Genomic DNA, 23437 nt, shown 5'->3' with positions numbered 1-23437 from the left:
GAGCAAGTGGACCCTCTAACAGAAGAATGCAGCACTATAGTCAGTGTGGGAGAGCACATTGCTGACAAAGACATTCATGATGGAGGCAGTGATACAGACTGATACCTTTTATTAAGTCCTTAATTAACAAATTTTCCTATAGTCAGCAAATAATGAGAGGCTACATTATTTAAGAATTATTTTGGCATTCCTAGAGATGGCCAAAGGTAGATAAGAAACAAATATAACATAGCACTATTACAATTAATGTGCAATGCAACTTTCACCTGGAAAACAATAGAAAATAAAGATTGATTAAAGAATGTGATGGTTAGAGTGTGCTTATCATAAACTGCTTTATAACAAAACATTATTGTATTGGCGTCCTGTTTACTTGTTTACTTTTTATGTACGTTTGTTTTTATCCTTAAACCTTAATTGGGAAATGACAGTAGTAAAGAGAGAAACCCATATTGATGAAAAAACAAATCAGAATGAGGTTCAAGCCTACTTGAACTAAATCACCTGGAGAAGAATCCTATAACCACACCCCGAATCTGTCATTGAGTTTGCTTTAAGAACAAAAGTAACTGCTTCATTTTTTCTGATTCATGTTTTGGTCAGCAACTGGAAATGTTTGAGATGATCTGAGCTGTCAGAGTGGTAGAGGAGGACAGAGAACTATATTCTTGTCTGTAAGGCTTTCTGTTAGTACTGTTGTGATTGGCACTACATACTGTGTGTGGGTGGGTAATTGTTGTTACACTTTGTGTTATATTATGTGGGGGAAGAATAATGTTGAGCACTGTTTTGTTCTTGTTTTATGTGTTTACTGAATTTATTGGAAAATAGCTTGAAACCTAATAAATATAAATGGGACACTGTCAATCTAAAAATAACAGTGACCTTTAAATGAGGATAAAATGTCTTATATGTAACTCTTTCCAGCACGTTGAGGTGTGGTAATGTTTCACATTTTGACATACATCAAGCAGTTCTTCCTCAGCAGGGTAAAAAAAAGTAGTAGCATTAAAAAAAACTACCGTGTGACGGTACTGGGAAGCCAGGAGAGACTGAGGCACATGAGACAGCATATCAATAAAACAAAACTGAGAAACAGACTAAATATCTCTGTTCTCAAAGCTGCCTGAACAGAATCTTAAGATTGGAACTTGGTGGTGTTCAAAACACACTGATACACAATTTGTGTTTATTTATATTCACAGCATTTTTAAGTTGTATTTGATCTTATGATTCAGAATTTTCCATCCAAACCTAAGAACTTTCATCCATTAATTCCTGTTGTAGAAACAAGAATTACTCCATTACTTGTGTAAATAGGCACATTTCATAAAAAAATTGCCCAGTGCCAGTTTAGCTTCTTTTGATTCTAAAGTGTTAAAACACTGACACAAATACTATAATACAGTACTAAAATGAATTGGGGTTAGGATTTAATTAGTTTTTCCACCAATCTGTAAATTCCTAACCTCCTAAGCTTTTCTGCTTGCCCAGGGCTTTTTCTTCCTATTTATAGAATGCAATTGAATCTGCAGTCATCCAAATTTAATATACTGGCATATTCCTTTAAGAGGACTTACCTGGTAGCCAAAAATGTTTTATTTTCAGAATAACCCGAACAGCCACCTGGCAATCCATGAGTGGAGATCAAAGTGATGTTGTTGAACTGCAGATGTGGGCTATGAAAGCAAAAGAAATGTATAAGAGTAAAAGGCATAAATAAAATAGAAATACCCATAGATGTAGGTAACAGCATGGAGCAGTTGTTAATACTCTGGACCATTCTTTATAAAACTGAGGGTTTAAGTCCCAGACAAGGTCTTGTACTCATAAGCAAGGTATTGTGCTCAGACTGCATTGATAAACTTCTTATTTAATAGACATGTCAGTCAAATAAATGACTAATAATAAAATGTATGTTACAAGTCAAAGAAGAAAAAACTTCCTTTAAAGATGTGCTGATAATAGGGCAATTATTATCCTTTGGGGTAAGTGAGTATGTCTTAACTTTATTTGCATATAAAATATATTTTATGTGTATGTATATGTGCTAGAGTTAGAAAAGCCCTATACATGTCACTTATACCACTTTTCTAAAGAATAAAATACTCTTTCACAACTAACTTCAAAATTAAGATTATTTGTATTTTACAGTATTGATAAAATAGTATTACAGTCTTTACTCAATAAAAAGATTTGCTTTATAATAAACAGCACACACAATTTACACATTCCTCATATCACAGGAAAGACAGAGTGAAATATAACACATTAGAATAACAGCGTGTATACCCCCTTTTTCTCTCATTACGGCTGAGAAAACTGACTAAACCTGTTTCAGGAACAGCAGCAGGAGCTGGACTGCAGGCTCACCAGATTTCAGCTTTAGTGAAAATCTACTATAAAAAGTTGAGGTACTTCCAAGTTAACAATGTGTGTCAGGTGTCATTCACACAGCTGTGAAGTGGCTTTGTACCAAAACAAGGGACACTAGCACTTTCATAATCTCAGTCATTTGTTGCATGCTTGTTTTCTGACCGTATAAATGTAAAGATAGTTGCAAAAAGAAGAGTGCAGATATTGTAGATATTTATGGAGGCTTCATATCTACACTAATAGGGGCTGGGTAAGAGCTCTAGTGACCCAAAAAGCTTTAATCTTCTGTTAATAAGAAAAAAGATGAATGAAACACAATCTCTTCCCACTTTTACATGTTTTTTTCCCTTACTATGACTATTGCACAAAGATCTGTTCACTGGAGTGACCAGAATGGGGGTTCACCTGCAAAATGAAAAGCTCTGTAAGTCATGGCGTTAGATGCACAATTAGTTTCCTGCAGACTCATCAATTGATAGAGTAACTGACTCCCACACCAGAGTTGAAAATGCTGTCTTTTTCTCCTCCCTAGATTCTTGTTTGTTTCCATAATCTAGTAAACCTAGAAGTGCTTCACATAGATAACGCGATGATTGATTGCTGCTTCCTACTGCTCATGTCATTTAGCTGCATATACATTTTGAGAAAACAAAATTGCTAAGTACCATCAACACAGCACACAATCATGTGTTTTGAGGCATTGCTAAATAAAATTTTTTTTTAACGTGGTCATATCATTGAAAACTATATCCGCTAAATACTGCTGTTCCTGTTTGAAGATAATGCTGTTGAAACACTAAGTATTTATTTAACTATATGTAACACATCACATATGAAAAAAAAAACTAGTAGCAGTATATTTATCTCCCCTGTAAGTCAAAGGCACCATCACACTCATGTGCTGTTTTAGAACCACTAGTAATGTTTTCATGTAAATGCTGTCTATGACTATCTGTTCCATGCAGTCATAATCAGTTTATGGCTGGCAAATAGCAGTCAAAGATAAAAAGGGCTTTTAAATTTAATTAATCAATAACTGTATATTTATTGCATGTTAGTATTTAATTCAGTCACTTATAAATAGTATTTACAGGCATAATGTCTTTAGCGATAAAACACAGTTGCATCCTCTGTTTTCCTTTAAATGTACAATTTATGGAAAATTGGGACGTTTCTAGAGAAAGGCCGCTCCCGAAGAAAAAGCAGCTGAGTGAGCACTCCTCAGATTCAAGGCATTTTCAGATTTGTATCTAAGTATGACATTCAGCTGCAGTGGGGATTTGAGGTTGCTGTGGATACAAAGGCAGAAAAGAGCTGCAGATAATAAAGTGAAGTAGGGATTAGAGGCAGCACAATATGGAACAATAACGCAAATATACAGATACTGTTGGGCATACAATATAACTATTCACTACAACTGTAATAACACACAACAAAAACATAAAGTACCAGTAGACAGAAGAAGCAAAACTTTTTAAATTGTAAACTCTTGCAGACCTTCTCTATTTGCCTCAGTTGTCGGGTTTTTCAAGTAAAGAAACAGCTGTCTGGGTTTCCAGTTGTACGTTTCTTCACTGTTGTGTACAGTATATGTCCTAAATTTACTTAGATGTCCAAAAATACAGTTCTTTGAAGTGATTCATTTCCTCGGTATGTATTTTAAACACAGTAAATAATCTGGAAACATTTGTATTACTGTGATACAAACATAAGGAAGGACCATAATGTACTAGTCAACATTTGCTCAGAATATTCCAGAATATTCAAACACTGCTAAGTACTACTGAATAGCATGCATACAAATAACTAATACATATATTGTATATTATGTACAAGCACTGGCAAAAATATTCTACTTAGCTGAATAGATCAACTGTTTCATGCATGAATTTACATCCTGGTTAATTGCCTATGGTTTACAAGAATTTCAGGTGTTGGGGATCTTTTAAATCTTAACATTATGTTTATTACATTTATTTGCATTGTTTGTAATGTTTAATTAAACTTTAACACAAATGCATTCAAAATTGAATTACATTAAATCTATTCACAGTTTTCAATATTGAAAAAAAATTACAAATCCTTTTTTTAGGAAACCTTCAAGACAATTTTAACCAATTAATCCAATGTCTATGAACAGGATTCTGATAGTTAACCCCACTTGTCAAAAACACAAATTAGTACAGTTTTCTCTGCATGCTTGAGTGATCATTTTAAATAGACAATATTCAAATAATTGTAAAGGAATAAGATACTTCATTTTCATGTTCATGATTACAACAAATCCTTTGCAATTTAAAATTTAATTAGGCACAAAATCTAACAGAAACTACTGTATAAAATACTGTAAATAGCAGTTATTTGATTTGTATACTATATGCGTGTCGTTCCTTATACTATATACCCTTAAGTCTTAATTTATTTTTGTCCTATATTAGATACTCCAGTATTTTCAGGAAAGTTTATTCGTGTTGATTAGTTTTAACTATCGGCAATAACAATTTTATTTCCATTTCCGGCATTTTTCTTTTAAGACATGCATTAATTTTAAAAATCAATATGAGCATTGTCTCTTCCTATTGTTAAAAACACGGCTAGATAATGCAAGCATAAGAATGAAGTGCTTTAAAGTCACACAAACCTAAGTACTCTGGGATTCTTAATCTTCTGCTAGTTGAGAATGACATTGCAATCATTAAAGACCTAACGCCTAATGACGCTCCTCACTGGAAGACTGAACTTGACCCAGATATCAAACTGTGGATTATTCCTGTTATCAGTCAATGACAGTGCTCATTGTGACCGAGCCATAACTACAAGGCTGGGGGCATGACCATTCACATCCATCTCTGTCTAACTGCCTCCCTATTGATTCTGAATAAGAAAAAGAAACATTTCTTTGAGCGATGGGGACCCACTGACACTAAACACATGGAAAGCTGAAACTGCCGTTTGGAGCTTGCCTGATAACAGGGCTAACAGCTGGAGAAAGCCCCTGCAAACCTACACTCATGGCAAAGACAGATAGGCCAGAGCAACACATTCACCAAACCATCTATTACATGTTAGCTTTGTGATCAGTTAGTAGGCTCTAACTATTTCATTAGTCAACTAATTAGTGACAGCAAACACAGAACTCTGCTGATGATCCCTGACAAGTGTAAACAGCCTAAGCCTAATTAAACAGTCAGTAGCATGCCTGTGAATGCCAACGAGGCAGCTGTGCAAGATGTTCACCGATAACGTGCCAAACACCACAAGTTATTTTTAAATTATTTTTCAGTTCAATGGAATAACAAGTTGCCATGCTGTCATCAGCTTAGGGCTTACGAACATGCTTTAATGGTTTATTGTTTGGAGAAGAGTTGATCTCTAGGCAAAGACCCAAAAATATACACTTTCCATTTCAGACTAAACACGAAGTTTCTGTAGATACCACTTTCACTGTAAGACTAATATTAAGTACAAAACATGCAGAATAGGTTTGGTTTTAAGCATCAATGAAGATATTTTATATAGAATTAGTTTAAAACTGGTTTAGGCCTTTTTGTTGATCCGGTTGTACTACAATTTTACAATTTCTGTAAACAACAGAAATTTGCAAATAAAGAGTTAAAAGCAAACAAAGATATATGTAATTATTGGACACATTCAAAACATTTTCTCATGTTTCAAAGAGCATCTAGGTCATATTTTAAGTAAGCTGTATGATCTTTATCTAATCTTTTCCAGTTTGTTTGGATCATTGTTTACCACCATTTTGTCTGTCACCAATTCTTTTTTTTTAGGTTTAGATCATGGGGTACCTATTTCTCACAGTTGTCTTAAAATACTCTAATTTCTTAAAAAATGAGTCTCTCCCAGCTGCATTTGACTGACTTGTAGTTGCTACTAACCAGTAAATTCTTCTAAACAAAATTTTGGCCAGCAATATTTAGTAGACAATGTCTGATCCAGTCATAGTAATTTATTAATAAAAAACATTAATTAAAGCTTTCAATCCATTTTCTTGGATTTGAGCAAGTGTGTGGCTGTTTGCTACATAATCTTAATCCCTGCTATTAGCTACAGTACACAGAAGCAGAGTTTATGTGGGCAGTGAGTACTACAATCACAACAAATAATCTAATAGCAATTCTATTATTCTAATTCTAATAGCAATATTATGAATAAAGACAAGTTACATTTTCTTTGTAACTAAAGTAAAGTTTTACTTTGTACTAAAGTAAAAACTTTTAAAATTTCTTTTAGTAGCTTTTAAATTAGTAACTTGGAAGCTTTAAATTCCTTTCTGACATTTTTGTTTCTTTTGTCAAAAGAAAACAAAATAGTTTAATTCAGCACAACAGTGAAAGTTGTAAAATATTTATTTTCACCTGAGCATCCCTTTCTTCAAAATTTATATGAGATTACCTATCTGAACAGTATTTGATACAACTGTTAGAATTCCTCTGAATGCAATGATGTTATAAAACCATACCGAATGAACATCCTTGCAAGAAACTGATTACATAATGTATAAAGATTATGAGATGACATATAAAACAATATTTATCATATTGCCTTAAAGCTTTTTCTCAAAATCACAAATTGTAAAATGATGCCTTAGTTTTTTTATTTGAAGATCCAAGGTATCCAAAAGAAAACTGGACTCAAAAGCTACTGCAGTTATTTTAAACAAAGCAGAAGAGACTGATGCTGATTAGTCTATACAAAAATGTACAGTAAACAAAAAGAAATCCGTCTTGGAGTTTTCGTTGCCTTGTGTCTCTTATCTTTCTGTGTGGACTGTTTCTCTGCTCTGTTCTTGTGTCACTGAACAAATTACAGTGAACACTGCCCCTAGTGGACACTTAACACACAACATTTTACAATACTGTCTTGTCTCTATGCATAATAATATGATAAATTCCTCTAGAACAGAATAAAGAAAAAATATAAATAAATTATAAACATCAAGAAACTTAATTATTTATGCCTTTAAATGTGAATCAGCTAAAATTATTCAAGATGAAAAGAATTGCTATAATTACTATATGATACTGCAGCTACTATTACTAATAACCTATTTAAAATATCAACTTAACAATCGTCACCCTAAACACTTTAAAATCTATAAAGAAGCACATTTCACAAAATAAAAAAAACACAAAACAAAAGAAAATAAGGCCAAAATATAATAAAACCAATCACAAAAAGGACATTTTTGAAAAAAAGTAGACCTAGGCTAAACTTAAAAGCACCAATATATCTGAGTCCCCGATTTCTTTGCCACAATGTTCCAGAGGCTCTGTCACCCACAGAGTGTAGATGAACAGGTGCGAACACAGTGCGAACACAGTGAACCAGAATCAGCAGAGCAAACATCACATGAAGGGGAGCAAACAGGTCATATTTCAGTTACACACTGAGGAGCCATATTGTAGAGCTTTGAAAGCTAGCAGAAGGATTTTAAAATTAACATGTAACCTGACAGGAAAATAAATTATATCTGGTAAATAACATGTAGTGTCAATCTAATTATAAACAAGAGTGTAATACAAAGAAAAACAGTAAAACCGTAAGCTTAAACATTTGTACCTAGAAAATCATTTAACATTTTTAAAGTTATCATATCAGACAGCACTTCCTTACATCAGGAATACCAGCATTAAAATGCTTTAGATTACTTAAAACGGTAGATTGACAATGAACATTTTGATTATACAACATTATACACACTACTGTATGTAGTTTTAAATGATAAATACACATACATACCAGTAGGCCAGCACCTCCAGGAAGGATATCCCAGTATCAGAAGCTCCAACAACAACAATTCTGGCATTTATTGTAACTTTTGGCTCCAATGTTAGCTTTCTGTTTATGTGGTTCAATGCATATGGCACCTGGAACAAAACAATATAGTATATACTTTGGTGGGATTTACACAATAATTAATTTATAAAATACAACATGTTAACAATTGAACAGATAGTGAAGATCATTTGCTCATACAGTGAAGCATGTAGTTAATTTTTTTAATGTTTTCCAACATAAAATAAAGTTTCCTTATAATTCAATTCAATTAAATTCATTTTTATATAGCACCTTTCACAACAAGGTTGCCCCAAGGCGCTTAACAATGAAAGTGACCATACATGTTGTCAATACAGAACAGAAAAGACCAGAAGACAACGGAGGAGAGGAACCAGAAACTCCCTGTTAAGGAGAAAAAAAACCTCTAGTTGTCCAAGGTCAACTGGCTGCCCAACCCCTTTGGGCATGCTAACATTATATAATTAAAAAGAAGGAAATAAATTAAATAATGTGTCTTGTAAAAGTATTCATCCTTTTCCACTGACATCCCACTTTGTTGAATCACAAATTATGTATATACTGTACTTTTCTTAAAGTTAATATTTTCAAAAACATCAATGCTCACACTGAACACACTTCACTGCAGGTCAAAATTTAAAAACAAAGGCCTGTATTAAATCAAATTTGTCTTGCTTTGGCATCTACACAAGGACTATGCAATAACCTCGACTCCATTTGGTCCAAAGCCTAATTTATATTTTGGTTGTTCATGGATTAAGAACAATATGAAACTCTGAAAATACACGCACAGTACTTAAATAGCCTGGCAGATATAGTGTTACAAAAATTGCAGAATTTTAAATACAAGGAAATCAGGGTTTCAAAGCTAATAAAACTAAGTCATTTGAGTAACAAGGTAGCTTGGTGGTGATGAAGTTAGCAGTATCTTATGCCAGCATCCATATCACCCTGCAACTCACAATGGCAATCATACGGTAACAGTGTAATCAAAATCAATAACAGTATCATTATGAACTATTATTATTATTGTTGTTTTTGTTGTTGTTAAGCAAAAAAAAAGAAATAGAATCTGTCATGACTGTTATTGGTTATCAAATGATTATTTGACCTCTACGAGCTCACATTTTTCGCACAGTACATGTGTTACCAAGGAGAATATGCTAGTAAATCTTATTGATACCCTTACAACATACTTAAATCCAACAGCTGTCATGCTTCACTAAAAGTCTCTCAAAGATCTTAGCACTATAATTGGTCCTTGAGTGCTAATAATTAGGTTGATTGGTTCCATAATGCACCTTGTTTTAAGGGAATGACAGTACACAAGAAATGGACATGACTCCTGGGGGACTAATCAACCTCCGTACTAACGCTCATACAGACCTTGCTGATCATCCGGGTTCTTGAATGACTAAGCTTTTATATCTGAATAGTGTGACCTGTACCACTGAAGAGCTCTATAACAGAATTTTTCCAAACGTACAGAATCTGTCTGAACTGTAACAGTAGAAAAGCAAAGATTCTCTGTGGCCTACAGTTTCTGAGACAATCAATCAACACAAACACGTTTTGTTGGAGGGGACAGATTTTAATTCTAAACAGATAAGTTTAAAAATAAGCTGGTAATGTACAAATACTCACTTCTGTTTATAATTAAAACTATTATACATTTTAAGGTATCTTTATTTATTTGCATATTTGAAGAGTGTGGAATATTTTGTTGCTTCTATTTATTAGCTTCAGCTACTGTATACAGTGGCCATAAAAGTATTCACCCTTTTGGACTTGTTCATATTTTATTTTGTTACAATATGGAATTATAATGTATTTTAATCGGGTTTTTTGCAATTTTGCAAGCCCGATTGAGAATCTCTATCAGGAGCTGAACATTGTTGGTCACCGCACGTCCTCATCCAACTTGAGGGAACTTGAGCAATTTTGCAAAGAAGCATGGGCAAAAACTGCAGTGTCCAGATGTGCAAAGCTGACAGAAACTTCTCCAAGGAGACTCATGGGTCCAATTTCTGCCTCTACCAATATTGACACAAGGAGGGTGAACACTTACACAATTGGTTATTTTCTGTTTTATATTTATAATTAATTTATGAGGATCTATAGAAATTTGTTTTTACTTTGACATTATAGAGTGTTTCGGGTCAATCAATTAAATACATTATGATTCCGTATTTTCACTGTAAGCCCATCATTGCGAAATATCTGGAAAGTAGAACAGATACATATTGTGTATGATCATTTAATTAAATTGGTGAAGCAATTTCCCAGTTTCTCTACCTGATCTGAACCACTATCACATAATGACTGCTGCACAGTGTGTCCCTTCTTATATATAAAGTCTTTTAATATCCTTTAGGATGAAAAACACTTAGAAATATAATTATATTTTTTACCAATCACAGATTCGTAATGTGTAACTGGATTCCAGCCTTTTATTTTCTAAAGGAAACCTGCAATCATGTAAAATGCTTCAGAAACTTGAGAAAGTTATTTTTTGTTATATGTATTTTCATATTGCAAAAAGCTGTTACAGTGGACAATGTCAGATAATCTTTTGAAATATTTTACACAACAATGTGTTTTCAACATATGAACCCAAGATGTGTAAGTATGTTTACAGTGTTGTTTGCGTTTATTGTGTTTATTTTGATCTGTGAAGCTGGGGTGTAAACATGAGGATGATCCAATTCAGTAAAAATATTTAAAAACCATGCTTTTGTTGGAAGATTGCCTGAATGTGCTCAAGTCATTTGTAACCTTTCCCCTCAAAAATAAAATCGAAATCTGTCACAGAAGTGTTTCATAAAAACGTTAGGGATTGCATTAATGTCAGCAACCATATCACCCTGCAACTCACAGCTGAAAACCCACTGAAGCTCAGCAGGTGTGATCCTGGTCAGTACCTGGATGGAGACCTCCTGGGAAAAACTAAGGTTGCTGCTGGAAAAGGTATTAGTGGGGCCAGTAGGGGGCGCTCACCCTGCAGCCTGTGTGGGTCCTAATGCCCCAGTATAGTGACAGGGACACTACACTGTCAAAAAACTGTTCAGTGTTTTTGTTCTTGGTGATTCCTTTAATTTCTTTGCATTGGAGCATGCATGTAAATAAGCATTTCATTGCACTTGTGCATAGGACAAATAAACTGAACTAAACTGAAATAGTCATTTTAATAGTCATTGCCTTTATAAGTAACATTTTGCAAACATTGTGTTCTTCTCAAAATTTCCATTTCATGTAAGCCTATTTTATAAGAATAATCTATGGAAAATGCCACCACAGCAAGATAATCAATAACTCAAAGCATAAGGTACTGCTCAGCAAGTGCATCTAGGCCTAATCACAGGAAGTTACATAACGTTAAACAGAACAGAATGTGCAAAGCACTGCTATGACCAATACACTTTGTAATCTGATATGGTATTGACATAAAATGGAACAGGTGCTTTAACCCAATTAATACCTACATGCTAGGCAGTGGATTGGATGCACACCAGAAAGAATAATACAAACTATAAGGCTTGTTCTTATCTACCTGGTAGTCTTAAATTGGCAGTTTCTGTGACACTGAGTTACGGTTTTACAAGTATTTTGAGTTGAACAGCAGATACATTAAAGGTTTATTAGCTAAAGCACCAAAAGGACTTCAAAATGGTATCCATGCAAGAAACCATAAATAATAGTCTGTCTTGCATGTCTACAACCCACCCACATAAAGCAAAACTACACTACCATGTACATGAAATTTTGTTTACAGAAGCAGAATGAAATAAGCTTCTATTAAAAATACAGTGTCATATTTTGTACTCTAAGTAAAAAGGCATTGTAATTTATGGAACAATATGCTCTAGAAGTGTTTTTTATTTTATTTCATGTTTTCCCTTTTACAACACATATGCTTTTTTAAAATCAAAATTATAATGCCTAACATCCTTCACAGAGAGGGTAAAAAATACTTTTACATCAAAACAATGCACGTTTAAGTCGGGTAGTAGAACAATGTATACAAATAATATACAGGATACTGTTTTACTGAAAACACTGCTTTTTCTGGGCATCTGCTTAAATATATTTTTTAATACAGATCAATAGAAGGGCGGAAGGATGTAGGTCAGGCAGCAGTCGTACAGATAGTTGTGTAGCATGTGTAGAATCAAAGCTAGGGTCAATTTAGATGGCAAGACCACATCCAGTGAATACAATTCTGTCAGAAACAACAGTAAATCTCTCAAAACCTGCCAAATATAAGTAACAAACAAGGTTTAAAGAAAGATACTGTCCAAAAATGTTTTTAAAATCCAAATTGCCACCTTCTAGTTATGTCAAGACAAGCAAACCAAAATGTCATGTACACTTTTACAAGCAGAGGAATGACGTCTTCTATCTAGTCAAATTAGTGTGATATTTTCACATGCAATACACAAGTGGTAAACAATCCCACTCCACTTGTTGGAAAGACCATCTGGTGCCTGCCATTAAAGTGAGATATTTAACAATCAGACAGAAGAGCTTAAATGGCAGATTGCATCATAGGTTCTCATAAAGACAATCTATGCGTGACATTTACCTTTAACCAGCTTTTCACAGTCGAACGGGCAATTTCTTTGCCTTGTAAAACAAAAACAATTTTAAAAGTGCAATACCATTTCTTAAAAACTGTCTGCTTTATTTATGACTATCATATTTTTATCAGCAGTAAAAGGAAAGCTGTGTATAATAAAGAAAAGAGAAACATGCTTCAAATAAACAGACTTTCTTTTTGGTTTAGTACCACAAATACCAGTATACTTTTGTTTAAGATCACAGGATTGATCTTTTAATTCTGTTACTGCTTATCACTAAAATGGAATATTATATAGAAATCTGTACTTAATTACTATAATGGAAAACCAACCAAATGTTGTATGACAAAATGCAGATGGTCAATTTAAAATAAGTGACTGCCTTAGGAAAATATTTTTATAGCACTAACACCAATCCTCAGTGTGTACAAAACTAAAAAATAAAGAAGTAGTTCAGGTGGGGAGCTACGTCAGGATGCGTAGGCTGCAAAGGAACAAGTGATAGCTTTATTCCATGCTGAAAAGAGAAGAAGGAAAACACAATGTTTCGGCCATGGAGCCTTCTTCGGGATACCTGAAGATACCTGTGCTATTTTATTATAAAGCACAGTCAGTCCATTTTATTTCTCAGGACTGGACAGCTGCCTGTTAAAAGCTCTCCTTGACCAGGTCACCATGATTTCAGGCTCTTACTGTTGACACACGAAATAATGAGTGCACCTGACACGCAACACGATTTTATGTTTTCTTTTGTAGATATGTACAAGATTGACCTTATCATTTCACTTCCAAAATCTAGAGACTGATTTTATTTTTGAGAAATAGTGCCCCCTGGCGGACACTTAGTTTAACTCTTGCTTTAAAATAAATCCAGAAAACGTTTTGACTCCCCAATAGCTGATGCCATTATGTGCTTTGTATAAATATTTACGAATTTCAAAATTAATAAGCTTCATTAAGCACATGACTACTTCTCCAATCATATAAATAAATGCAAAATCTACATCTCTTTATTCATTCTATATTACTCTTCACATTTTGTGTACAGGGCTGAGGAAATACAATTTTACAACATGAGTAGTATTTTAAAAATTCTTAAATATGTTTTTTGGCTTTACTAAGAAATTCTTGACTGCATTATAATGAACCTACAACTGACTTTAAGCCTGAAAACCTTTGGAAAGAGCTCTAAAAACCTAGTGTAAGTAACATGTAATTGCAATATGAAAATTAAATGTATTTCTTCAAATCTATAATGTCAGTTTGCATTAATGAAGTCTATCCACAACCTTCTCTGAGGTCTTTTACCAGCTGAACTGCAAATAACCAATTTATAACCAGCTTAGTCCTTATTGTTTGAAGAAGTGTGTAGATGTCTAAAAGTTCATCTGTCTGTACAGTAAGGGACTTGTGAGCTACTCAGCAGTCTGAAGGTCATAATTTTAGAGTTCACCCCTTGATATACAGCTGTCAAGTTAATAAATAAAAACCTTACAAGCACAGATGCTAAATTAACAGAAAACAACAACTTCCAGCTAAGCTTATTAAAAAATTATTCATTTTTTACGGATACAAAACTCTTCTGTTATACTGGCAGTTTAAGGTCTATTAAAAACTGTGAATTGTAAAACATAAATATTAAAACCATAGCAAAATATCTTCAGATTAGCTAAAATTATAATACAATTAATAATTACTTTACAAAAAGTTACTGTATAAAATTAGGACATTTTGATCATAGGGAAGGTTGGCTATTCCAATTTGAGATCTGAAAGCCTTGAAGTGAAATTTGGTTGACAGTTACATAAAACACTTTTTCTTCTGGCAAACTGAAACTGAAAGCTAATGTGAATGTACACTAACATCTTATTTGGCTGATCCAAAGTTAAGTGCATTTGTACTCATTAACACAGCTAGGCACCTTACTGTGTGAAGAGCTTTTCTCAAGGTTCTCCATCAAGGATTAGAACCCATAACCTAAGTCCAAGCCCTAGCCACAAAATGGAAATATTAAAAAAGTAGTCGGGCAAAATCATTTAAAAAATATGTTCAGTTTTGGATCCAAAGCCAAAACACCTCTAAATTAACCTAAAAAGCAGAGTTTGAATGGTATGTTAAACTCATACTGCTTTTTATCTTCAGTCAAAATACAGAAAACTTTGCAAGCTCCTAACAAAGATACAGTAACTCTCTTTGTTTTTATTTGAAAAATTCATAAAGATCAGAAAGGGTTTGCTGACAACCTGTCACCTTTCCAGAAACAATGCTTTCCAGAAACAACAACTTGACAATAACTTAAGTTATTCCTCTTAAGAGGATGTCATTACATTTCTTCTCAATATATCTTGTGTGTTGATAGGGTTGTAAGCATTAGAAAACAGCAGTAAATAGCTACAGTACTGTCTTTGGTAATTTACTAATCTATACTTTGTACTAGTCACACAGGAAATTCAATCAACGATACAAATAAAGTATTGGAATAAGTTATTAATGATCACAATTACCTTATTATTTTTGGATGGCTTCGGACTAAATGACATGCAAACAAGCAACTAATGGAAAAAAAACTTTCTATATTTCTATAAAGAACACTCGGTTCACTGCCGTCTCCACAGCATTCTCAATATGGTCATGGGGGATTGAAGCCTGATAAATGTCACATCCTTCCTTGTATCTGTCTCAGCTAATTAATCGACATTACCAAGTTATTGAATCCAGGCAGAAGGAAAATCATATCATAGAAACGTTATTAAACTTAGGTGAAACATCTGTGAAACCTAAGCAGAATCAGCCTGATAAACATCAGTTTGGAGTGGTATCCCTGGATTGTTACTGTTTTGTCTATCTCGTTGTTTTTGCAACTGCAGGATCAACACATAATAGCCAAGAATAGTTTTATAAATAATATATGTATCAACAGATAGTAATGTCACAGTGGTGAGAATTCAACAAGGAAAGGGAGGCAATGATCACCTGCTGGAAGGAGCCTTCTGAAGATCAATTCAAAGAAGAACCCACTGTCAACAATAGTAGGCACAATTCTATTATAAAAAAAATCCAATTAGAAATGAGACTGGAACTTGTAACTCATGATGTTAATTCACACTGAAAAAGTGATATGATTCACACACAAATTTGTAAGTTATATGAACAGGAACTAACACAACACCTCCACATACTCAGCTTTCAGATCTGGAATGAATAGGTAATCCCCATTGTTTTTTAAAGAATGTCATAATTGTGTAAATCCTCACGAAAAGGGACAAATGCAATGATGAAAATGAAAGAGAGCTATCCCTGCTTCCCTAAATTCCAGTATGAATTCTGAAGTACTGAAGGATGTACTGTACAGCCAACATACGTTTTATAGCCTGACAATTACAGGAAAAATGTTACAAGCTTGGGAACAACCTACTGTATGTATATTTAGCAATTATTGACTTGTGGGACACTCTAAAAGATCCTTCCTGAAGCATGGATGTCTTCCCACATTCTTCATGGTACTTCATGGTGGCCTATAATTTCCAGACAGGAGTCGAACAAGGATCTATTATTTCCCCAACACTATTTTTAATATTGCTGTTCCATAACAGAAAAACTCCCAGCAGGAAGGACAGAATGGAGGGTTGAATTATTTCATCTCTAGCAACTCCCATCCAAAACTAAAACCACACAGACTTTAGTCTTTGAACTTCAGAATGCAGACGATGCTGTAGAATCTGCCCAAACTGAAATGGACCTCCAAATAACTGACAATTGACTTGAATGTAAAATTCAATAGACCAAACTTGACCACCAGGAAGCTCCAAATGCATCAGGAGCATCATGTCATATTTCACAATGAAGGTCTAAAAAAAGTAGAGCATTTGCGATAAATTGAGTCTTTCACAAAAGGCTGATATTGATGAAGAAATTTAGCAAGTGTAACATTTGACATCTGAGAATGTATGTTTAAGGATTGTGACATCAAGACTGAAATGAGACTAATGGTCTACCATAAAATCATTATTATCTTGTTATAAATGGCTGAAATCTGACAACACTTAAAAAGACAGGTGAAATATCACCAACATAATCTTTGCTGAATATTTAATGTATCAAGTAGGAGAACAGATGCATCAACATCGGTGTTCTCTCCTAAGCAGATAGCCACAAGCAGTGAGGCTATGGACATCAGTTTAGGGTATGTTGATTATGTCACTCCTATGTCAGACTCCAGCCGAATAATATTCACTTCTCCCACCCTTAGACAAGGCAATCTCACCAGAGGACAACAAAAGGAAAGATATGGTCAAATCTAACATGAAGAAATACATCAAAATCAATTCCTACGAGATTATAACATTTGATTAAACCAGACAGAGGGATAATATGGAAATTGATCCCAGACTGCATAGTACACAGTCAGATATCTCCTGACAACATTTGCTCAGAACGTGTATCACATAAGAACCACATTGGTCTTATCTGTCATCTTCAGCTTCACAGAGGACAATCATGCCTGACCATGTGGGTGATAGCCAATGACTGAACCAAAAAATTCATTGTTACTATGTTCTTCTGAAGTGGTGTATTATTCGATAGAGAAGCAGTGAGATTTCTAATAGTGCTCATAATTTTGAAAGAATTCAAATCACAAATTAGAATTTTTAAAATTCAAATGACTCAATTCCAATTGAAATGTATCTTTTAATGTCTTATACCACCATCATTTTTACAGATTTTAGTTCATGGATTAAAATCTTATGATTTAGCTTTTCTGCACGGCTTGTATGCAAAGTTGAAACAGACCTTTAGATAATAATTTAATCTTTAAAACGATCATAAAACATAATCTCAGGGTCAGTTTTTTTTTGTAAATTTACTTTCAAACATGACTTACGTGGATGAATTTCATTAGAGAGAATTTCCTCTTTTTCCATTTTGAAACGAACGCAAACTCATTTAGTTTTTTTTTTCCCACTGATAAACTTTAATTAAAAGCCACCTCCTCTGGACTGAAGACAGTGGTATTTGCCCATCTGCAAAGCTTGGCATACCGCTTGCAACATGCCAGCTGCCTTCTGCTGCTTCAGCACCCACCTGATCCTTGGAGATTCGCCTGGAAGGAGCATCGATGCCAAGCTCATCTAGCGGATAGACAATCTGCCGTCTTGGGCGCACAGGAACCATGCAATTAAGGGCAGATGTCAGAGAATGGGCATAGGCATTCTGTGAGAATGGTAGAAAACGGGTACAAAGTGAGCTCAGAGGACCCTTATCGTAATGCAATACAGCTGACTGAAATAGCAAGTACAGATTAAGGTAAAACATGAGTTAAAATGAAGGGGAAACGGCCTGATAAACAGGCACTTAGAGCAAGGGAATGAGCGGTCTGCAGCGGCAGGCACTAATGAAGATAATTATGAGAGTAATTGCATTACCATCTCTGTGGGAATGGATGAAAAACAAGTGGTTGGATTTATGGGATTCTGCTGTACAAGGATTCTCCCCCCGAGGATATGTTCTCCTCAGTAATCATGAATCAGCTAGATTTGCCTGCATTAGAAATTCATCTCTCTAATACCGTTGGAAGCGTTGCTGGCAGACCCCATTCCCCTGCTGCTGAGTTTTTTTTTCTGTTATGTTGTAATAATTGTATTTGCGCTTTATATCCGAATCTGACTCATGTTTGTACAAGGTAATTAGCAAAAGGAAGAAGCCTCTGTGCTTTGAGGAAATGCTTCATTACATCATCCCAAGCTACAGCAGCCGCTGCACCTGGATACATGCAGGAAAGGACAGGAACTGACAATGAATTGCCAATTATCAGATGCTTTATCCCTGATAAAATACAAGGGAAAAAAATATTCCATATTTATAATGTCAATAGAACACACAAATTGAACAGCAGTATGTGAACACTAGATATAACACATTAAATAAAGAGGATTATGAATGGTGTCTTTCACAGACGGGAAATACGGTGCTTTCTGGATTTGCATTACATCTCACCTTTACATCTTTATGTGAAGGGTACACACGGTGGTAGAGAGAAGATTTGTGGGAGAGCCGAAGGGCCTCTTTGAAGAAGTGTTTTGCATAATGTTGAAAAATGGGGTTCAAGGCAAAGTGAAGAAGTTGTCCATGTTCTTCCATGGTGTGATGACTAAAGTAGATGAAATTCTCGATATTGTAGTGAGAGCGGATAAAATCAATGTCCTAAAGAAACAGAGGACAATCTGTTTAAATGAGAGAATACAATTCCTTTTAGACTTCAATTAAAAAATGCAGCATTAATGCAGTATCTCACATAAGTACAGTACTTACAAATCTTCAGTGGATGCAAATATTGCCAAATTGATATTGTACACAGATGCCATCTTACTCTCTACACAAGATTTAAGTTATTATTGCACAGTACCATACTTATGTGATTACAGTTAAGTAAAAAAATATGGTTCAAAAAATAAATATTAAAGGCACATTACACCTCTTTAGTTTTCATTTGAGTTGAATTTGCTGGGATACCCCTATCACTTATAAACATTGTTCCTATAATTGGTGCTCGCAACCAGTCCATCCACTAGCCCTGGCATTAAAGTAAACACTTTTTACTGACAACGAGTGACGAAGTTCCACGTGAGGAGAGGGACGGGCTGAGACTGACCTCTCTGAATATTTCCATTTGCCACTGTCTACTTTTCCCCATCATATTTATGTTTTTAATATGAAGTAGGTTACATGTTTTAATTGCAGGACCAAAAGAATGTTATGAAAAAGAACAATAAAATGTTTAATTATGCCACGCTTTGTGTCTTTTTTCCCCTCCATAGTGTCTCAGAATAAATCACCTGAAAAGAAATTGTAAAACTGTGAAACGGTGATTATTTGCTGAGACTATGATCGTACCACCAAAATCTCACACCGTGACATCCCTACAGTCAAGAAGGACCCTTGTGTCAAATAAATCCATCCATCCATGTATTTTCTAACCACTTCAATCAATCAATACAGGGTTGCAGTGGAGTTGGAGCCTATCCCAGCAAGCAACGGGCACAAGGCAGGATACACTCAAGGATGGGACACCAGTACATCGCAGGGCACACACAAATACAAAACAGACACCCACACACTCATACCAGTGTACTTAAAAATAAATCTACTATTACCAGTTAAGGTATCAGCAGTATTACTTTAAAGAGAACACAGATTGGAGATGGATTTCAGTAAACTACCCCTGCCATGAGAAGTCTCATGTCTTTTCAGGTAAAAAACATTGAATTTTAGTTTTTTTTATTTCTTTTTTGACACCTACAGTATACAGTATGTGGCCAGGAGATAATGACCAGGTTTGAAAAAGAACCCTAGGGATCAATTTAGAACATCCAACCAAACAATCAGTTTGGCATTGGGCTATGTGGCTACCAGGAGTTAGTCCATAAATCTTGTCTGTTTTAAATTGTTGTCTGTTTTCCCACTTTCTCAGGGTTCTCCACAGGGTTCTCTGATTACATGTCATTCTTTAATCAGATATTCACTGTTACAAACTTGGGTTTTACTACTTTCATTTCTGCACTTTACAGGTTATCTTCTGATATGGATGCAACAGAGCTTTCTTAAGCTAAACTGTTAAACATCGATATATACCTTTTTAATTAAAAAAGATAAGACTACTGTAATGCCTTAATTACTAGGATGGTTCTTAAAAGTACTAAATTAAAGTTACTGTATTTCCAGAAATCAGACTAACAAAAAGTGCTCTGTATAAGTACATTACTCCCATCCTCTGTAAATTGTAATTGCTCTCTGTGAAATTTATGAATAGTCTAGCTCTGGTTGTTTTAAGGATTTACTGTAGAGTATACTCTGAACATAACATTACTAGAACACTGCAAAATCCATGATACACTTTGGGATTGTCAACATTTTTTAACATAATTGAAAGACTCTTTTCACAGGTTTTTAATGCATAATTTAGTTTTACCTAGATTTTACTAGGTTCACTTAATGTGTATTTTAGCTTTTATTATGTGTATTACACGTGTGTCAGTGTACAATGATTTATGTTTCTGAAAATTATTTATTAATAAATGTATTGGCATTATTATCATCGTCAACATCTACAGGTGAAACGTCTCAGACTCTAATTTCAAACTTTTTGTCAAGGACCGATCTCAGAAAATCATCAAACACATTCTATCATATCACAATTCATTAAACTATACAATTAGAATTTTCATAAACAACATTTTCATTGAAACAAGGTTTATCATATTTCATACTGCAATGTTTAATAACAGGTTTGAAAACAATATTACCTCCTCATTTCTTATTATTAGTATTCCCACAATCTGATCCAGGACTTCCGCCACAAATGCCTGTACTGGAGTTCCATCCTGTTAGTCAAATCATTATAAATCATTAGTGGGCAACAGCAATAATAGCCAAACATATTATTCTGTGATAGTTTTAATATTTGTTTTTAAAACATTTCAGAATGCACCAGAAGACAGCTGGTGCTAATTACATTTTCACCTCCCACTGTTTTATCATTTCATTTAAATGCCAAAATAGAAAAAATAGCATGCATTAATGTGTCTTATTAATTCAACAGTAGCTAAATGACAAGGGGCTCAAATAATATTAGAAAAACAGGTAGAAACCTAGAGCCTAACCTTGTAAGTGTATGGCCTAAAAAACATTTAAAGAAGTATAGTATCTCTTACTGGATCTCGTCGGGCTTGACAATACATATCTAGATCCTCCAAAACAGCATCCTGCAGACTGAGCTTATTTACCAGGGACTCAACCCCAGTTTTGTCACTAGATCTGGCAAGTCTTACACAAAACTTTCTGTAACAAAACACAACAGCCAACATTACAAACCATCCACTGTTTGCTGTTTTCTTTACAATATATGCTGTGTTCATCACAAAGGAGCATTTTAAAGGCAGACTTTTCACTGTCAAAAGTAAATTCATAGTTTTACTTAAGGTACTGGATTTGAAGTAGAGCATGTTCCAAAATGGGAAAAAAAAAGATGTACATTTTAAAAAAAACTAAATTAAAAAAACATAGATCATGAGCTAAAACTAGTATCAATAAAGAAAGGCTTCATATTTTATTAAATGTTCTTTAGTTTGAATTTTCTATGATCTATGTGATTACAGTATATTCACAAATTTTAATGTTAATATACTCTATATAAAATTCAGAGTCAAAAGATCTTTTATTTACATTGTTAATTACAATTTGTATACATATTTACATTTAGATATCTGACAAATGAAGAATTACTTGAGAAGGCCGGAGCGATGGAAGATGTAAAGCTCCTGAGACAAGGTGCTGGTATGATAGGGAACAGCACGGACAAAGCTCTGGAGAAGAGGAAACTCTGGAGCAAGTTTGGGCACTGTTATAACGCAGAAAGCACGGTCCTGCAAATGATGAATGATAAGACTGTATCAACATTGTATATTTATTCTCAAAATGCAACTGTTTGGAATGCAGTGCAAAAAAAACAGTAGTGAAGAACTGAGAATCATCAAAGACATATTTAAGGCTGAAAATATGCATACTTTGACAATTCAGTTTCCATCATGAAACCTTTGCTGTATTAACAAAAGGAATAAAGTTACATATACTTCCATTTTAAAGGCATCCCTCAGTGTTTCAAAAAGGTCAATTATCTAAAGCGCTTTAGTTTTGCTCTTTAAAAGAAAATGCTTTCTTAAAAATAAATCTGCTATTACTAATTAAGGTATCATTATTATTATTCATACTATTACATAAGGTCAGCAATTTAACCAGTTACATTTGCAAATATAACTGTGGTACAGTTTATTATTTTACTCTATTCAAGGAGTATTTATAAATAGCTTAATTTACTGTACAAGATCAAAACACACTGAAATGAAACAAGAAAATATTAACTTTATTTTCCACTCCATTATGCTGTCAAAAGGACATTGGATACTTGGGCTATAATCATAGTTACTTACAGGATAAAGTTTAAAAATGTAGGGTAAAAAGTCCACAGATCTGTAATAAAGAAAAAAAATTCTAAAATATGTTGGCACACCATGGGTTAGATCAGCATATGGAGGTTAACAGCAAGTTAGTCTGCCCACATATCCACAGCATTTTATATGCATTGGTTTATTAATCTTGACATGAAGAAAGCCATTTCTGCCTTTCATCTCCTCATACATTGTCAAGTTGAGCACTCTACTCATATATTACATGCTCATTCACAGCAGTACATAACTCGATTCCATATTTCTGGACAGCTGTGAGGTAAAGGACAATGAAAGGCCCTCAGCATGCAGCCACCTAACTGTCAGACTTTCCTCATCTTAAATGGAGCATTACAAATAAACACAGGAGATGCTCCAGTGTGTCAGGAATCTTTTTAAGGAATTTTGATATCGGTTGAGATAAAATATAATGTTGCTACTTTTACTCATAATAACTGCCTACAGTTATTACAGTGTACAGTAAGTGAAGGACATGTTGGAATACAACAGTCGAACACAAGATACAAACTGAAAAAACGAATGAGAGGAAATGCATGCAGTTTAAACATTACATTAAAATTTAATTACTGACAAAATAGTGAAGTGAATAACATGTAAAATGAACTATATATTATCAGTACTCAAAGATGTATACCCATAGTAAAACAT

The 23437-nt window shown here is 34.2% G+C and overlaps 1 protein-coding gene across 3 annotated transcripts in view; it reads right to left on the bottom strand.

Annotated features, from left to right (window-relative positions):
• The window catches only part of cfap61 (cilia and flagella associated protein 61), a 57714-nt gene that overhangs the window by 21594 nt on the left and 12683 nt on the right, over window positions 1-23437 (bottom strand). For all 3 annotated transcript variants that reach the window (XM_015354545.2, XM_015354552.2, XM_015354541.2), the window contains exons 12-19: window positions 22754-22793; window positions 22050-22189; window positions 21479-21605; window positions 21071-21148; window positions 18765-18971; window positions 17853-17981; window positions 8137-8264; window positions 1581-1679 (exon numbers count right to left, since the gene is read on the bottom strand). In XM_015354545.2, coding sequence (XP_015210031.2) covers window positions 1581-1679; window positions 8137-8264; window positions 17853-17981; window positions 18765-18971; window positions 21071-21148; window positions 21479-21605; window positions 22050-22189; window positions 22754-22793 — 948 coding nt within the window. The remainder of the gene's footprint in view (window positions 1-1580; window positions 1680-8136; window positions 8265-17852; window positions 17982-18764; window positions 18972-21070; window positions 21149-21478; window positions 21606-22049; window positions 22190-22753; window positions 22794-23437) is intronic.

This window comes from Lepisosteus oculatus, chromosome 2 (assembly GCF_040954835.1).
Source record: "Lepisosteus oculatus isolate fLepOcu1 chromosome 2, fLepOcu1.hap2, whole genome shotgun sequence".
NCBI classification, from domain to species: domain Eukaryota; kingdom Metazoa; phylum Chordata; class Actinopteri; order Semionotiformes; family Lepisosteidae; genus Lepisosteus; species Lepisosteus oculatus.
The sequence above is the reverse complement of the archived record's forward strand: the minus strand, read 5'-3'. Positions and strand labels throughout refer to the sequence as shown.